General features: G+C 34.5%; 1 protein-coding gene across 1 annotated transcript; it reads left to right on the top strand.

The window, feature by feature from the left end:
- Positions 1-7,058: 7,058 nt before the first annotated feature.
- On the top strand, positions 7,059-15,782 carry LOC123556591 (uncharacterized protein CXorf38-like). Its single transcript, XM_053524285.1, has 4 exons — positions 7,059-7,157; positions 12,686-13,240; positions 14,668-14,826; positions 15,723-15,782. Exons 2-4 carry the CDS (start codon positions 12,692-12,694, stop codon positions 15,780-15,782), a joined length of 768 nt encoding a protein of 255 aa, XP_053380260.1. The 5' UTR covers positions 7,059-7,157; positions 12,686-12,691.
- Positions 15,783-18,680: the final 2,898 nt, after the last annotated feature.

The raw sequence follows: 18,680 nt of genomic DNA, 5'->3' as shown, positions 1-18,680 counted from the left end.
GTACCATATATCTGGACAGTTTTTTTTTACAACTTATGGGAACCTCTGTACTGATGACATTTTGCTATGTAATGTAAAAACGAGTATTCATTATTGGCCTGAAAGATATAAATTTTATTCAGATTTTTTTGTTTGGAAAACTGCTATATGGTAGTAAGAAATGCAGTGCGGATTTCCAAATCCCCCATAATAGTTTCATGCTTCAGTATGAATGACGAAATCAAAAAATGAAATTTCATCCTCAATAAGTTATTTTTGTCAGATATAATTCCACATCATTGTTAAAAAATCAAATGTGTGTTTGACTTATAAAAGATTGCTAAAAATACAGCAAACTTTAGCAGCTACGAAACTGTCCAGTTTGGTGGTCGTCCGGATTTGGTGGTCCTCAACCAGTACCGTGGTTTTTTCCCACCATTTTGAACCAAATCACATTCTACTTCTACTTCTACGTCTACGGGGTAAGTCCCAAAAATTATTTACTGATCATAACTGAGAGGTTGAGGACAATCTGTTAAAATAACTTATGTTACATGATGAAACGTAAAATGGAAGACGTCTACAAACAATGTTAAAAATAAAAACGACATGACCGATTAGTGCATGGAAGTATTTAGACTGACAGTGAAGCTTGCCAGGCTTTCACTGACCTTAAGATAAGATAAGATGGGATGGGATGGGATGGGATGAGATGAGATGAGATTTATTTTGAGTAGGCAAGACAATTACAAGTAACATAAGCTCTGATGAGCTTTTTAACCAAATATATAACAAGTGTAGGTTAACAAAAGTAAATAGGCTACAAATAAGAAAGGATAATTTACAACATAAGATCTATGAGAAACATGCTTATCATACCAACTTTGGTTTAAAACTGCTTAAAAGAAGAATTAGCTACAAGGTGACCAGGAATATGGGGCAAAGGTGCCATAGATAAAAAATATCTTAAAAATTCAGAAAATCACTCAATCAGATTTGTAATGACCTGATTATATAGCATCTTTTTCATAGTGTAATTCAATGATCATTAATTGAAGGGCAAATAAGAATTACAGATTCATATATTATGGTTACAAAGTATTTAAGTTTAAGAATTGATCATATAAACACAATCATGTAAACTCTATCATCAGACTTGTCAACAGAGAGGCAGGGTTGCTTAGCATAAAAGTACTTCACATTCAAGGCAAATAGTACTCAGTTACATGTTAGATTGACTCTAACAAGGTATATTATTATAGTAAACATATTAGACACAACATGAACTAAAGCAAGATATATCATCTAAATGCAAATGAGAGCAGGTGTTAAATAGACTCAACATTTACCTAAAGCAAATACTGGAAGACAAAAACTACATACAGCAAACACAACAGCAGTAACTAGACCGACAAAAGCAAAATCAATAGCTTGTATATATAAAGTATTAGAACAAAAATAAAATGAAAAGGAACAAAAGCAAACTTAAGCTTGAGAATACACTATGCCAAGCATGCACTTAACTTTATGCTATGCCTGTGTCCCCACAGGAGCAGGAGAAACATTTACAAATTGAGCCATTCCATGACTATATAAGATTTTTAAACTGACTAAAGTTAGTACAGAATCTATAATCATCTGGGAGAGAGTTTCATAACACAGGAGCAGCATATCTGTAGGAGTGCTTACCATAATTTGTAGTGTTAACTCTAGGTACCTGTAAAATATTAAAATATGTAAGGTTTAATGAAGAACTCCTTTTTACAACTAAGTCACAGAGAACCATGGGGGCAAGACCACTTAGGATTTTGAACGTTTCAATAGCCATTATACGCATTCTTCTTATATGTAAGTAAGGCAATTTTACTTAACACAATAAATCAGAATAGGAGGATAAATAATCATCGAAAACAAATTTTGAGCAGTGCCCTTTCTTGCAGTTTTTCCATTTTCTTAGTAAAATTTTCAGAGCAAAAATGCCAAGCCACTGGACAAAAAATAAAATCCGATAAAATAAAAGTGTGGGAAATAGTCAATTTGTTGAGCTTATTTAAATTTTTACCTTTTTTCCTTAATGACGTTTAATTGTTTATCGACTTTCTTGCAAATGTTACCAATGTGACTTTCAAAATATAGTTTATAGTCAATATCTGTACCTAGGAGCTAAACAGTATCTTCACAGGTTATGCTGCGAAGGCCAGTTTTTAAGCAAGGATTTCTTGCCAACTGCTATAGCTTGGAATTTGTCTGGATTAGTTTGCATTTTGTTCACTCTGAACCAGTCAATAAGAACATTACTTTCATTTTGAAAGACTTGAATAACTTCACTGAAATTTGGAGAATGGAGCCTTGTGGTACCCTTTTGCTTATACTTGCCCTTGAACTAACAATATTTCCCACTTTAATTTGCTGTTTACGATTTGAAAGGTAAGACTGAAGAAGGTTTGAGGCGGGCTCTGATAATCCATATTCAGTTAATTTTGATAATAAAATTTCGTTGGGCAAACTGTCAAAAGCTTTTGAAAGATCCATTAAGATTGCTGCAATGTATTCTTTATTATCTAGAGCCTGCCTCCAATCCTTCAGCAGTCTTAGAAGAGTTGTTTGGCATCCATAACCTTTTCTGAAAGCACAGAGGAAATTATCAAAAATATGTTAAAAATAGACAGTTAGCTGTTCAGATAATACTTTTACAAAAATCATTGATGGGATTACATTGATTAAGTAAAGAATATATGGTTCGAATTACTTTAACATTTATACCAATTAATTTTTGTATACTAGTAATTGGCGAGCCTGTATTCAAGGTTCTGTTTATTTTGAGAGGAAATGCAGTATATTTTAATGTTTTAAAACACGGTCAAGTAATTATTTTACAGTAGGGGCAAAGTGTGGTAAAAACTTAACTAATACATCAGTTATCGTGAGTACAGTGCTACCTTAACTTAATAAAGGTTCATGTAGTAAATATCTTATATTGGCATCCTACAACAAGGAAATTATGTGTACTTACCGTCATGGAAACACAAACACAGTTTAACGGGTTTTTAAATTCAGATATATAGTACCACCAACCATAATAGAGATCCATAGCATTCGCATACCGGGACGTTACATTTAATACAGCCTATTTGACGGGGAGGTTTGATAAAATTGCATTTAATTTAGCATTTGAAGTTATGAAAACATGAAACGTATTCTTTGTGTACCGATTACGTATAAAATCTATTCTGACTTTATGTCTACCGGCATGTGAATTCAGGATAGAACAAAAAAAGTTAGTTTAGTTTTCCATTTCAACTTTAACTTAATCCATTAAAATACTTTTCATTCTGATATAATAGAAAAGGGCTTGTATTCTGTTATGCTGTGTTTAAGATAACTGACTGCACATATATTGATACATGTATCTATATATGTATAAGTTGCAAAAGTTGATATTTGCGCATCTTACGTACCGATATTTTATATAAAGTAATGTCCGATGTGTTTATGCAGATATATCTTTTCGTTTCGTACTATAATTTGGGACATATATTTTCCATTCTATTTAATTTCACTTTCAACTTTTCACTTTCATTTTTTACATCTGCATAAATATGAGTTATATCAATAGGGAGAAATCTTTCCATTTTGTTTTAATTTTCGACATAAACGTTTATAGGCATACTATTTATTATTTGTATGTGGGTTATTTGATTATGAGTAAACGGCTGACAGTTTCAATGGGAAGATGAGTTACATACAATCTTGTACATTTTGTTTCAGAGAGTTAGCGAAACGAATATATAATAGTTAGAAAATCAAGCAGTATGTTGTCAATCGATTTTTTCCCAAACATTATATCTCTCTAGTGTGTCTTGCAAAACAATAACACGATGTATTCAGTTTGATTTTTTTTTGTATACACAATGTTTTGTTTTTACACAGTTGAACAAAGTTATTGTTATCGAACATTAAATTTGGAACAGTTCTTAGTAAGATTCTAACACGATCCGATTCATTTTCCTATAAAAAAAAAACTTTGTCGAGCTTAATGTTTTCACAGTTGTTGCTGTCGTTGTGTTAATTATAAAGATGCATTTGCCTGTGAACCATCAATTGCCTTTTTAATACTTGTCATCTTGTTTGCCGTTGTTGTTATTACAGTCGGGTATTTATATAGTGGACCCAACTTGACCCCGATGGTTGTCCTTTGTATTGTAATAGGAGCGGAAAAATGTGCAGCCCGATACAGGACTTGAACCTGCGACCTTCTGCTTGCAAGTCAGATACTCTAGCAACTGAGCTAATCGGACAATCGATATCATAGACTAATTATATACATTATACACACACTGCTATATTCCTCCCTCCCTTTTTTTCAAAGACAAACTCAGATTCTTTTGACTAACTCAGCCATTGCTGCACCCTAGCTCAAGGATTCTAAGGCTAGCCACCGCACTCACGGCACCAGTGTAATAGGAGCGGAAAATGTGCAGCCCGATACAGGACTCGAACCTGCGACCTTCTGCTTGCAAGTCATATATTCTAGCAACTGAGCTAATCGGACAATCGATATCATAGACTAATTATATACATTATATACACACTGCTACAGTATTATAATACATAATGAGGCACAACCTATATTGAAAAGGAGTGTAAAACACGAGCTGCACGAGAAAAAGGAAATATAGATTTGTGTAATTATAAGTTAGTGTATTGGAAAGTTTTAACTGATCGAATGTAAATATGCAAACTAATTCAATATAAATATACACGGCTACCCTAAGCACACTTGATTTCTACAATGAAATAATCGATATGAATAATCAGCCTAAGGTCAACGATCGCGGTCAAGTTGCGACTACTATATGCAGCGTTCAATTCCTTCGATGTTTTGGCACTCTCCTATATCAGCACTGCGCTCATTAATGTCGTGATTGTTACAACGCTGCTGTTCAAACGTTGTGACGTTGCATAACTGATGAACTTTGTACCACTATACTTACTACTACTTGTCAATGATCGGTTCCTCTTTTCGTCCAACTATACATGTATTGATAACTGCTACATTGATTTAAGGATGAAAAAGGATGAAGTTTTTAACAAAATTCAGATTTTTTCATACAAGACAAGTAAGTGTAGGTAAAGCACATGTCACCGCACTCATTTTTATTGCATAGGACATTTTCTTCACCCACTGTTTGGACGCTCGCTACAGTTTCGTAATTTTTTTCTCAATAATAGATTTTGATGAAATGTTTTGTATTAAAAAATCATGTTATGATGTATTGAAAAATGAAATAAAAATACTAGGTCACCAGCTTTGTTTCAATTTAATTTGTCCCTAGGTATGGTGCTATTTTAAACATTTTTCAAAATTTCTGTAATCCTAAAATATATTTCAGTAAAGTACAATAATCAGCATAAAATTGATTATCTAAGCATTTTTGTAACGGAAAACAATATATTTATTTGAAACATGCTCAGAGAAATCAAAAGAACATGATTTTGTAAAGAAAGGAATACTTGTTCAGCAGACCCAAGGGCTATTTTTGCATAATTATTTTTGTCAGTTTTAAGTTGGTACTTTCACATAATAAACTCTGCACAAAACTTTGGATATGTCTACCTAATCTAAAACAAAAAAGAAAATTGATAGATCACCATATTAGATTTCGCTTAAATCAAGTTACAAGGAGGTGGGGTGTGGCAGGCATTTATACAACGCAGTTTGGTACGAAATACTCTTTCAGTGTTTGAGCAAATGACTCAGAAATATATACCGGTATATGAAATTATCAAACGGCAGATTTCTTAATAAGCGGATTTTAAGGTGTTTCTGAAGCATTTTGATGGCATAGAACAATGAAAGTTTCCGCCCTTTTTTTAACAAAACCTATATAGTTTGCGAATGTACGGTACGGGTACGGTACGGGATTAGAAACAGCTGTGACTCAATGCAGAGTTTGAGCGCTGGTATAAATAACAGACTCCAGTATATGTCGGATTGAAGCAATTTGAACTAAAAGTACTTTAAATGTATGTATATATTTTGTAACTATGCTGATACTTACCCTAACCTTTAGTCAGTATATTATACAATTTGTACATTATATGCATGCGAACATACAATAATTTGCGAATTTTTGCCGTACGCGACATTAGATAATCACTTCCGGGCATGCGCAGAAGACCGCACCAACTCTGCAGTGAGCTACATCGATTAGAAACACAACCAGATTGGCACGGTGTTGGGGTAAATGTCGACCCGTAACTGTAGCGAGTGCCTTTAAACAATTCTGAAATTAAGTAAAAACAACGTGACATTAGTAATATATAAGCATAAATGTCACCAACAATCTCTTTCAATTTTTACATATTGACAAGTACCCCATCCATTCTTTTTCAATAGTAAAGAAACGTATTTAAATCTACAAAACATAGAGATGCAGGTTTGATAAAAAATATCTTTTAAGGTAGCAGGGTACACTTCGAATTTTGGCCCCCGTCAATATTTGTTATAAATAGAACTTCGTGATTTTGGATGTCTGTAAATTAAGGTGAGAGATAATGATTATTAATTCTTTAGAAAATTTATACAGCCAATACATGTAAAATTCTGATGTCAGTTCAGAACAATTCAAATCACGGAATGGTTTTGTGCTTGTTGATTGATACTCAGGAACATTTTCGCTATTTTGTGAAAAAACGAGCTGGATGGGCCCCCATTCCGTTTATATCCTGACGTTCAGTAAGGACTATTAAATTGAGAAATGCAATAAAATTGGGCATTGTTCTTGCAGCGGGATCATTGCAGGCTGTTCAAAAAGTGCAAAATTGATGATTTTGGCATGTTATTTTTCATGGATGGTGTAAACCTTTCGTTTTGATAACTTTCTTTATTCTTGTATGAGAATCCTGATCTTGCCATTAATTAAAAGCACAAAACATGCACGCAATTTATCAAATGGCCACCCTGATTCTGCTCATAAGGGATGTGCAATATTGCGACTCGCTACACGTAAGACCGTCCGTGCCCAAAATTTTCGCATCTAAGTGTACCCTGCTACCTTTAACATTCATAGTATTCGAAGTTATCAAAGCATGAAGGCTTTTCTTTGTGTATTGTAATCTATTCGGAATGTATGTGTATCTAGTCCTTCGGCAGGTGAATTAAGGAGAGAGAAAAGGTGAGTACAGTTTTCAATTTTAACTTTGAATTAATCATTTTCCTTCTTATATCACAAAATAGGAAAAATATTCCATGATGATTTAAGACAACTAAAAGCATATCTAATGATATCAGTATCCAAATATGTATCAAATTGCAGAAGTTGATTTTTATACGTAAAGGTAAAGTATAAGGTAATTTACGATGTGTGTAACTACAGATATATCTGTTTGTGTCAAATAATTTCACTTTGATTACTTTACATCTGCATCAATTGCAATTTAACGAATAGGTAGAATTCGAAATAGTATTAGAATTTCAAGCAGTCAGATGTCAGTTTACAGAAAAATTAAAATGATTTTTACCTAACATTTTATCTCTCCAGTGTGTAACACTTTAGAAAAATAACGCTATGTATCTAGTTTAATCAGTTTTTATTAGCTCATCTGAGTAATGCTCAGGTGAGTTATTGTGATCGCTCGATGTCCGGCGTCTGTCGTCTGTCTGTCTGTATGTTTGTCAACATTTAGCTTGTGTATGAGATAGGGGCTGTATTTTTCAATTGATCTTCATGAAATTCAGTCAGAATAATTACCATGATAAATTATAGGTTCAGGTTCGAAAATGGGTCATCTTGGATAAAAAACTAGGTCACTAGGTCAAATCAAAGAAACACCTTGTGTATGCAATGACTGCATTTTACACCGGATCTTCATGGAATTAGATCAGAATATTTATCTGGATGTAATCTTGGTCAGCATCAAATATGGGTTATCTTGGGTTAAAAACTAGGTCACCCGGTCAAATCAAAGAAAGACCTTGTGTACGCAATAAGGGCTGCATTTTTTCGCTCGTTTTCATAAAATTTAGCCAGACTGGTTGCCTTAATAAAATTTAGATCAGATTCGAATATGGGTAATCTAGGGAAAAAAACTAGGTCGCTAGATCAGATCAAAGAAAAACCTTGTCTATGCAAAAGGGAGTGCATTTTATACTAGATTTGATCACAGTGTTTGCATGGATGAAATCTAGGTCAAATTCAAATCTGGATCATGTTGGGTAAAAGAATGGGTCACCTGGTCCACTGGCACCAGAACAGAACGAAAATGCCTCTGTACATTTTATACCTTACCCTTAGGTATTCTATAAGAACCATGGTCATGAACGGGAAAACATACTAACCCATTTCCATGATTTCAGTCGTACATTTCTCAACATAAACGCGCAGTTCGGTGAATGGGTACCCAGTATATTGAACAAGCGATAATTTATCTTCCATCATGCACCAGTCACATTGTCTCAATATTCCGTATTGCATAGATTACCAACATATTTTATGCTTTCGTCAACGTTACAGAAAAAGCTTGATGAACTTCCCTAATGAATATCCGGTCTAGAGGTCAAGACAGTGTGCACATATTAGGCGAAATGTAAACAAACAAAAACAGAATGCAAAATATTCACAATTTTACACTAAAATTCGAAATGATGAATGCAATCTTGCATATGATTTTTAATTTGAAATCATTTATTGGTCTACATCTGTTCTGTTTATTTTATTCATTTTGTACATTTATGCTGCATATACACATTTTAGGGAACACGTGTAGTAAAATGACGACTGACATACATTTTCACATCAACCAATCAGAATGGTTTTGTAATCTAGAACGGAACTTCACCAAGGAAGTTCAAGCAAGTTTTTTGTGTAACGTTGAAAAAAGTACAAACTACGCGTTGTTTTTCTAAGATAAGAAGTATTGAAGAAATATGTCCGGTACACAATGGAAGATAAATTACCACTTGTTTGATATCCATAGTACACATTTACCGAACTGCGTTTTTTAGGTATGAAATGCGCGATTGAAACGGGTTAGTATAGTTTCCCGTTCATGACCATGGTTCTTATAGATTACCTAGGGGTAGGGTATAGCATGTACAGAGGCATTTCTTTCTGGTCTGGCGCCAGTGACCTGGTCAAATCAAAGAATAACATTGTGTATGCAATAGGGGCTGCATTTTTCATTGGATCTTCATGACATTTGATCAGAATGTTTGTTTAGATATAATCTAGGTCGAGTTCAAATAGGAGTCATCTTTGATCAAAAACTAGATCACACAGTACAATCAAAGAGAAACTTTGTGAATGCAATAGGGGCTACATTTTAGGAGGATGTTTGCTTTAATGTAAGTTAGGCCAAGTTGAAATATGGGTCTTGTTGGGTCAAAAACTGGTCACCTGTTCAAATCAAAGAAACGCCTTGTGTACGCAATAGGGGCTGCATTTTTCAGTGGATCTTCATGAAATTTGATCAAAATGTTTGTCTTAATGAATGTTAGGTCTAATTCAAATATGGGTCATGTTGGGTCAAAAACTAGGTCACCTTGTCAAATCAAAGAAATACCTTGCCTGTGCAAAAGGGGTCGCATTTTAAGCAGGATATTTATCTAATTTGATCATGCTGTTCTCTGGTGTGCAACCTAGGACCATTTGGTTCTCTTGGTTTTGTTTACATTGGTATTTAAACTGTGGATTAATATTATTGTTGTCGAACTTTTCTTAGCATTCTGCGATGTATTACCTTAGATTGCTTTTACAAATCAAGGCTCGAACTGTGCTTTTATTATTCAACAGAATTACTGTTAGTACGTCATAACTGTTATACCATAGCGTCTAACAACATAGCGGCGCAATTGACAAGAAGACCTCACAAAACGGAATGTTCTCAAACGTTTAAAATAGAATCGAAATAATATATCTCAAGCAGTGATTTTCTCTTGAATAGAATCATTGTCTTCAAAATGCATATTATTATATCACTCGGAATGTGATCTCGTGAAGTAGCTCTTTCGCATCTATTCCACGACAAATCACTGTTTGGGGTATATTTTTCAAACATAGATTTTATATGTTTTTTAGAAGACAACATGTCATCAGGGGGCGGGGGTGGGGGGACTCTGCTTTACTGGGTCAAGGGGGATAATACCATATGTGAGCTAAGGCCATGTGCTAATTGATAAATATATGAGGTTTTATGATTCAAGCTAAAACACTCTTTGAATTATAAACAGTTTCAATTGTGAAGGCATACACACACGCACGGACATACGGAAGGACTGAGGTGCAGCTTGACAGACAGGCAAAACATTATTCCTCCGCCTTCGGCGGGAGATTATTATAGTGGACTCGATTAGGTTTAGTCTGCTCATGAGTGTTAATGGAACTTGCAACATCTTTCATGTTCCCTGGCACCGGCGTAATCTATTATACAAACATTAAATGAAATGGACTATCAGTCATTTAGGATAAACTGCCCGTTCAGCAGATCAATATAAAACACATTTTAATAAGGTACCATCATGTACAAAGATTATTATATTGATTTGTTTCTTAAATGATTATTACAATTGACCCCAAAGCAACAGTAAATCTAATATCAATGATAGAAGACCACTGTTGATATCATAGTAGGTATATGGCATTATCAACTACTTTCCAGCAAATAGAAAGTGTAATTATTTTCAAACTTACTTCATTTTAATCGTCTCTCAATCTTAGTTATCAGGAGCTTGAAATGGACATAACACTCGACGATGACTGGACATATTAAGGCAGCGATCGTCTACTATTTCACAGTGTCTTGCATAATATATCTTTTTCAAAAGACACTAAATGTTATTAATCAAATGGCATACAACGAGGCTTAGTCGACTTTATATTTTATTACTGTACCAGTAAACGGGATAAAATATCAAGTACCTTGATATGTCATCTTTTTTTTCTTATAGCATATTTCTCGATATTCGCACCCACAAACTCTTGTAAAATACGCTAAACTGTTTACCTTCAAACTTTGTAATTTGAACCATCCTGACGATGCAGAACATATTTTATTGCTTATCATCTAATACAGTACCGTATTTATTTATGTTTTGCGATACAGTCTGGGTCATTGTAAGCCATGTCTGTGTGTAACAGAGCGTGCAGAAATGGTTTTAGCCTCAAGCTTGACAAACTTTATTCAAAATAATTGTTAATACTGAAACATAATACTATTATGTAAAATAGTTTAAAATTTGTGTTTATCTTGCAAAAGATGATAGGTAAGGGTAGCTTTCTGGGAAGCACACAGCATCAGCAAAACAGCCCAGAGCCACGCATCGTCAAAGTAGGCAAACAACAGATAGAAGCTATAACGGAAAAATATTATAGACCGGTTGCTTCTAAAATCCAAGAAGTACATTTTAATTTTATGGAAAATATAGAAAAGGGGGAGAGGAAGGGGAATGTGGTAGAAAGCGGGGATGGAAGGGGAAGTGGAACAAGGATGAATATTCAAAAGGGATTGCTACGTTCCATAATCACATTACCCTACAACGTAAAAGCACGGATAAATATCCAACAGAGAAAGCCATGTTCTAACAACAGCCTTCTCAAAGACAAACCCAGCAGGCAGACGCGCACACGACCAACGCACACGCACACTCAGACACACACACACACACACACACACACAAGGACAAAACAAACAAATAAAGGGACTCAGTGGGGCACCACTTTGGAACGGTCAGTGGCAAAACCACTACTGGAGAGTTTAAACCGGTTTATGGTGCACCTAACCTAGCTCTTACCACTCTCCCCCACCCCCCCCCCCCCCCCCCCCCCCCCCCCCAACGCACACTATGTTTCACGTTCTAAAAACGCAGCCTCCCCAAACGTAAATCCAGCATGTGGACGTAACAACACACACTCACACTAAGCAAACACACAAGACAAAACGAACAAATAAAGAAACAAAGTGGGGCACCGCCTTGGAACGGTCAGTAGCAAAACACCACTGGGGAGCTTAAACCGGTTTAACCTCACTCTTACGTCCGTCATGTTCTAAGGTCACAGGGCAGTGTAAATAGAATATATCCCCGCCCGGTGAAACCCTAACATATACAAAGGCAACGGAAGGCATACCTGATTCATGTGCACAGTTAGCCTGGCTACCGACTACATAATCTATTTTTTTTAAATAATTGCTCTTATTTATGCTGACTTCATCAGTCTTGGCTCTCATTATCAGACGTTATAGCTTGACCTGATGAAAGTCGATCTCCAGGATTCAAGAGATGCTGAAACGACTCAATGTTTTGAGAGAAAGGAACATAATTATACAAAATTTAAATAGCCTGAGGAGTAATCTCCTTTGAGTAAAACATAGGGTCCGAACACAGACTAGTGCACGGTAGATACGCACACATCAATTTATAACAAACGCTGGAATTATATACAATTAATTCCTTTTAGTGAGTTTCTTGGAAAAATGATATTGACAAAGAACATAGCCGGATGCTGATTTCTCGTTGTCAAGGTTGATAGATCCTCATTCAGATCAAATCTTAAAGGTGATAATGTTTTTGTAAATAAACCGAACATTACTTGAGTAAAAGCAGGGCATCAGTTGGTATGTTTTCAGGTGTTGAGGTCAGTCTTTTGATACTGAAATCATGTAAAACATATGAAGTTTGAACAGTCATGTAAACTGTTTACAATTTCAGAAAAACATGTCTGAAGAACTGAAGAAAAACTTAAACAAACAATCAAACCGAAACTGGGTTCGAGCAGCACTTAGCCTAAGGTACTTCAAACAAGGATTTGAAAGGTTTGTAAGGAATGAGGTAATGGGCCACCATGCTGATATACTAAAGCGTCTACAAGAAGAGGAAGGAATTTTGAGTTTGCACTGCGGCGAATGTACATCTGATAACCTGCTTCCTCAACACTCAGTACAAAAGAAATGCATTCAGAAAAACCGTAAACATTACTTTTGCAGTGAACAGTTTTGTAGAAGACATTGCCCAAACAAAGTATGCAGTTACTTGTATGACTACATTGTTAAAGCCCATAGCACTAATGATCCTTTATGGACCAACACGGATCCAAGCAAATGGTTAACAGACTACTGGGAGCTAGGGAAATGCTTCCTTAGTACATTTGGTTACGCGGACAAACAGAGTGCTGCAGACACAGATGCAACAGGCCTGCTCAGTATAGCGATAAATGATACTTACATTCAAGAAAGAATGGATACAGATATAGAATCCCTAGCCAAGGTTGATTTCTATTTCTATTTCCAGATATATTTATGTTTAGAATGATAATAATTCGATTAATCACAATTTTGCATTGAAAACGGCATTTTCATGCCTTCTTAATCTTACAAATAATGCTTACTCACTTAGCACGCCTGCTCTGATATAGTACAAACCAATGTCTTGGTCACAACCAACTGTTTCGTTTATTTTTAAAACTATAATTGTATTTGTAATATAATACATGATCTTATTTAAAGACGGACAATCATATTTAAGTAACACTTTATGACATTTTTTATTTCTTCTATATTATATTAGATATTAATTTGAGGAAGAACAAAGCCCATTACACAGAGTCAGATCCCTTTTTAGAAATCATGTTTTCAGTGTTGTAATATTTTCTGGTCCTTTGGGACCATGGAGTACATTTATTTTACTGTAATAGAGTTCCGCTTAAGCCGGGTCTGGGGGACGTGAGGGACGTTGCTCTTTTCATGTAACCTCTCATGAACAGACTCAGTGAAACTGAGTGTGTTATTATGTCACTTGGTTTCATCTTCCTTTTCAAAAGATCGTCACAGATTTTATCATTTCTCATACCCTTGCATCTTTTATGAATACCTCCTCTACCCCTTTTAACAAGAAAAGAATTAAAACGTAGAGGATTTCTTTTGATTTAGGAAATGTTTTTAGTGTATTAATACCATTTGGTAGATAATGGGATATTTCAACAATCTGTACTGAAACCGCATGTACCTTTGAATTCGTTTATTTCCAAGCAATATGTGATAATGTTTTTTTTCGAGTCCTGCATTTCTAATGAAATTAGGCTTAATATGAAAGTTTCAATGCAAATCTTTGACAACCGCGCTATCAAACAGTTGTTATATTTTTATCATTTCCTAGACTAGGTATGTTTATAAAATATGCTTATGCTAAAACAACTTACATTATCTTGGTTGGCAAACTATTATTCGAAAATCAAAATGTAAAGATGTTTAAGTTTTGAACAAATCCGTGATTTGACCATCACCTGAATAACCATCTTAAAACACCTGTAAGATACCTTTTGTTACAAAATTCGAAAGTAAAGACAAAACATGTGTTTAGTGTTTCTTTTAGAAGTCTAGAAGTCACCAAACAGAGACAATAAAAGAACGGACAGTTGTTTTCATAAATTTAATCTCACTTCGAAACTATATTCATCTATAATTCTATTTTCTGATGCAGCTGTTACTGGACTGCTTGATATAAGAAACAATGAAACCAAAACAACGAACAATACAAATTATTCATATTTAATATCATGAGTTTTGTGTGACATCCCTTACATTTATATGATAATTATCCGCTTGCCAAACCTCTGCCTCTAATAGACACTAACTAAAGAAATATCGTCCGCTGATTTCTGTGAAATAAATAAATAAAACTCGTGTATATTGCAGGTGAAAAATACCAGAAACATAATACTACACTCTGCATCATTATCGCTTGAAGATGATGTAGTTATTAAATATATCGATGAAATGATTCGAGTTCTACAGGATAGAAAGGCTTTTGCTTCTGACGCGACTGCAAAGGAAGCCATTTTACATCTGAATGAGGTAGGTAAAACAGCATTACAAATGCCAGTAATCCATTCAGCAGTTTGGTATTTTGCTTCCTTTCTAGTCAGGTGGTAGAATTCAAAATAGGCAAATTTGAAAATTTACTTTAGAATTTGTTTTTGGTTTGTGTTGTCGGGCCCTTACTGCTGGTACTGATGATAAACTTGTACGGCAAATGTTTTTTTTTACCTGTAACATTTTTATTTCTGCGATTTGTTATCAAAACTTGGTGCTAAAATAAAGCTTTTACTGAAAAATATGACACAATTTAAATGTATATTTAGTTAGCAAACGCACACGAAGTGAAGTCCTGAAAGGGGTATGTAAAATGGAGACTGTACGAACGTTGACTGATGATAAATTCGACCACATTATCATTTACAAAGTTTTCTTCCTAGTATTATACTGAAACTTACCCAATGCCCAAACAATGCTACAACAGTCATTCCGGTTCATGTAATTAAAAGTGACACAATGTCAGGCCTTCATGTGTTGGCAGTGAGCAGGTGCAAAAAAATATCATCTTCCTCAATAATTTTGGATATATATTCTTTAAACAGAAAATGTAAGTCAGTTATTTATACGGAATATTTACCAATTTTGTTTTTATTTACACATTGTCAAGTTGGTGCTGTAAGTGGTTGCTATTAGACGACGTGTCTATGTATATTAATAACCGATTGAAATCGAATAGTTTGAAGGTGGTCTATTTTAAATATCATCTGTCCGGGTTTAACATCAGTACCAGTAGTGTTGTTATGCTGTTCTGTTTCCTGAAAAAATATTCAGAGATTATATGTATGTTGTTATAGATTTTTCAATTTTTGTATCGTATACATGTATAAAGTAGTGAATGTTGTCCCATATGATGCATTTCATTATGTGTGTTAAAGATTGCCTGGTGTGATTTTGATTTCTACTGCCCTGTTAAATGGGAACATGATGTTTATTAGGTACAGTTAAATTCCCCTTTTGCCACTGATCATTTCAAGTCGGCGGAAAAATGTTCATTAAATTGCTTGTTTTGTCCAATTTGTTTTGCTTTATTTACGTATGTTTGTATATAGCGAGTAAGATACGGAACAAAAAATGGCAAGGATGTTCCCCTTTGTGAAGAAAGCACCAAAGTTTGCAAGAAATTACTTTAAGGTATCCCAAATCCTACAAGAGGAGGAGACACGCTATATCTGCCCTGGAACCTCCTTTTAAATCAGTTTTAAAAAGGAAGGTAAAAATGTCTTGAAAATAATAATATTTTTTCCTTTAAATTGAAATTTATCTATAAAGTAATGTTTCATATGATCTAAACATGGATAACATATCACTAACATAGCCAAACAACCAGTTGGTATTGACAATATACAAATTTTACTACAAAACACTCATATTTTTCAAGATACATACTAAAACGGGAGGTAATCAGATTTTACTGTATGTTTAATTTCGAAACTGCGTGTGAAAAGATGTTTCTTATGAAGAAAAAATGAAAGTTGTATTATAAAGTGTTATAAAGTATTCTGGATCAGAAATGGACTACATATACGATTTGTTGGCTTGAATAGACCAAAACACGAGACCCCAAAGGGGAACTACCTTTTATTTATTTCAATTAAATATATCTACAATTTCAAAAATGTTAATTCATTACCTTAACCAATTATAACCCTTGGTTCAAAATTTATTCAATTACATTTTATACACACTCAATATACATGACTCAGGAAAAATAATATGAGGTCCTCAAGGGGAAATTGTTAAAAATCACATTTTAAGGGCAAATTAATTTATTTCAATCGTTAAAATATCATATTTCTGAACTTAACATGAGTAAAAAAAAGAAAAAATATTCACATGTTTAGGTCCATGAGTTAACCTATATATCTGTATTTTTATTAGGGCAATAGATTTATATAAAAAGAGAGGCCCTTCAATGGATCATTTTTGTATGTTACATAACAGTATAATCATATAAACATAACCATGTTTTCAAATTAAATGACTCATCCAAAGACCCATAAAATAAAAGAAACTGATATTTACATACATTCAATAGATATCTAAGAATTGTAACAGGTTTCCCAGTACTTCTCTAATACATTTGGTTGACAAATTTATATTTCTTATACATGAATGTGTTATTGCACTGGCATTTAATTGGTTCTATGAAGTGTACATAATAATGAAAGTCAAGTGTCATTACTGGTCAATCCAGATTCAACAGAATTAAGCAATGCAAGGGTCACAATTAAGGTATACAGACACTAAATAGAAAACGGGCGCGGAAAAAATCATGGTAGTTGCAAAATGGCGCATTCAAAGTGTCCTCCTTCTTTGCTCTGTAGAGCTTTTTTCCTTCCTTTTTTACATTTTGTTTGCTGAAATCACATAACAGGTCTATCCTTGACATATAGGAAGCATTTTCGCAATAATATGATAGCATGACAGATTTATTATGGTAATGTATGTCATACAATTTGCGGTATCATTTTTAGTTGATATTGTAGTTGGTTTGTTTGACTGAAGTACATGACTCCCATTTGATGTTTTTTTCAGCACTGACAATCTTCTTTAAGAAAATGCAAAAGGAGCTGCGTTCAATAAACGCTTGATGCCCCCAATGGCATCCTTGCCGATAGATTTTGCACCTAAGTCCAAAACGAGGTCAAGGTCAAGGTCAAACTGAGGTCAGGTGATGTTTGAAGATGAGGAATGGTCACAGTTTACATATGTATAAGTATCAATTCATTCTTGTAAAGGGTATTGATGCTATACGAAACGGTCCCATTTGGTTAATCAAGAGATGGCACATATAAAGCAACCTAAGATCAAAATGAGGTCAAGGTCAAAGTCAAACTGAGGTCAGGTGATGTCTGAAGATAAGGAATGGTCATAGGTTACATCTGCATTAGTATCAAGTCATTCTAGTAAGGGGTACTGATGCTAGACGAAACGATCCCATTTAGTTAACCTCGTACGGACGGACAGGGCAATCACTATAATGCCTCCCGTATCAGTAGATGCTAGGGGCATAAAAATGTAAGCTGCAGACATTTAAAACGGGTCCTGCTCTGTGCGGTAGCCATTTGAAATTTGTCAATTTTATCTAGAATAAAGAAGGCCAGCTATTTAGTATGTCCATACCTTAATGTCTCTCCACAATCATGGCTTCATATATAAATATTAGAAATGTGAACATCAGGTAATTTAGATGTTTTCATGCTGTCTATTTCCTTTAGGAACTAGAATTTTATCTGGCACCATTTACTGACTTACAGCTTGATACCTGTGTTCATAACATGACCATGTATTGTTCCACAAGTTTGAAGTCACAACATGTGGTGCACTAACTGGTATGCGACATGGTACACATTTGTTTGCCGTAGATGCATAAAACAAAACCACAAAGGCGTAATGTCACGAGCAACCAACACTGATACACACTGTTAATTTCTATAGTATAACAGTTTGATAGTTGTTAGCTGTAAATTCAAACAGTTCTGGTACATGTTGACTAATTCCGTAGTAAGCTGTCTTTTTGGCATAAAAACAAAAATCCAACAGGAAAAGACACATGACAGAACGTAGACTTAAAGCTAACATTCTTTATAATGCATTATCTGTTGTGATACTGTCTCAATACGTTTGCAGAAATATCAAAATGAAGCCAGAGAATATATTTTCTTAAGCAATTAGACATATTGAAAGCATCCCCTGAGAGATGTTCACGTATGTAGCAAATATCATTGTATCAAGCAGGTTGTAGACAGGCATTTATAGCATACATTGACATTGCTAATCCTGTCAACTAGAAATGGACAAGAGAACTGGTACTTTGCTTTAATTATGTAATA

Source organism: Mercenaria mercenaria, chromosome 15 (assembly GCF_021730395.1).
Source record: "Mercenaria mercenaria strain notata chromosome 15, MADL_Memer_1, whole genome shotgun sequence".
Lineage (NCBI taxonomy): Eukaryota > Metazoa > Mollusca > Bivalvia > Venerida > Veneridae > Mercenaria > Mercenaria mercenaria.
Note: the sequence above shows the minus strand (reverse complement) of the source record. Positions and strands in the feature narration are given on the sequence as shown.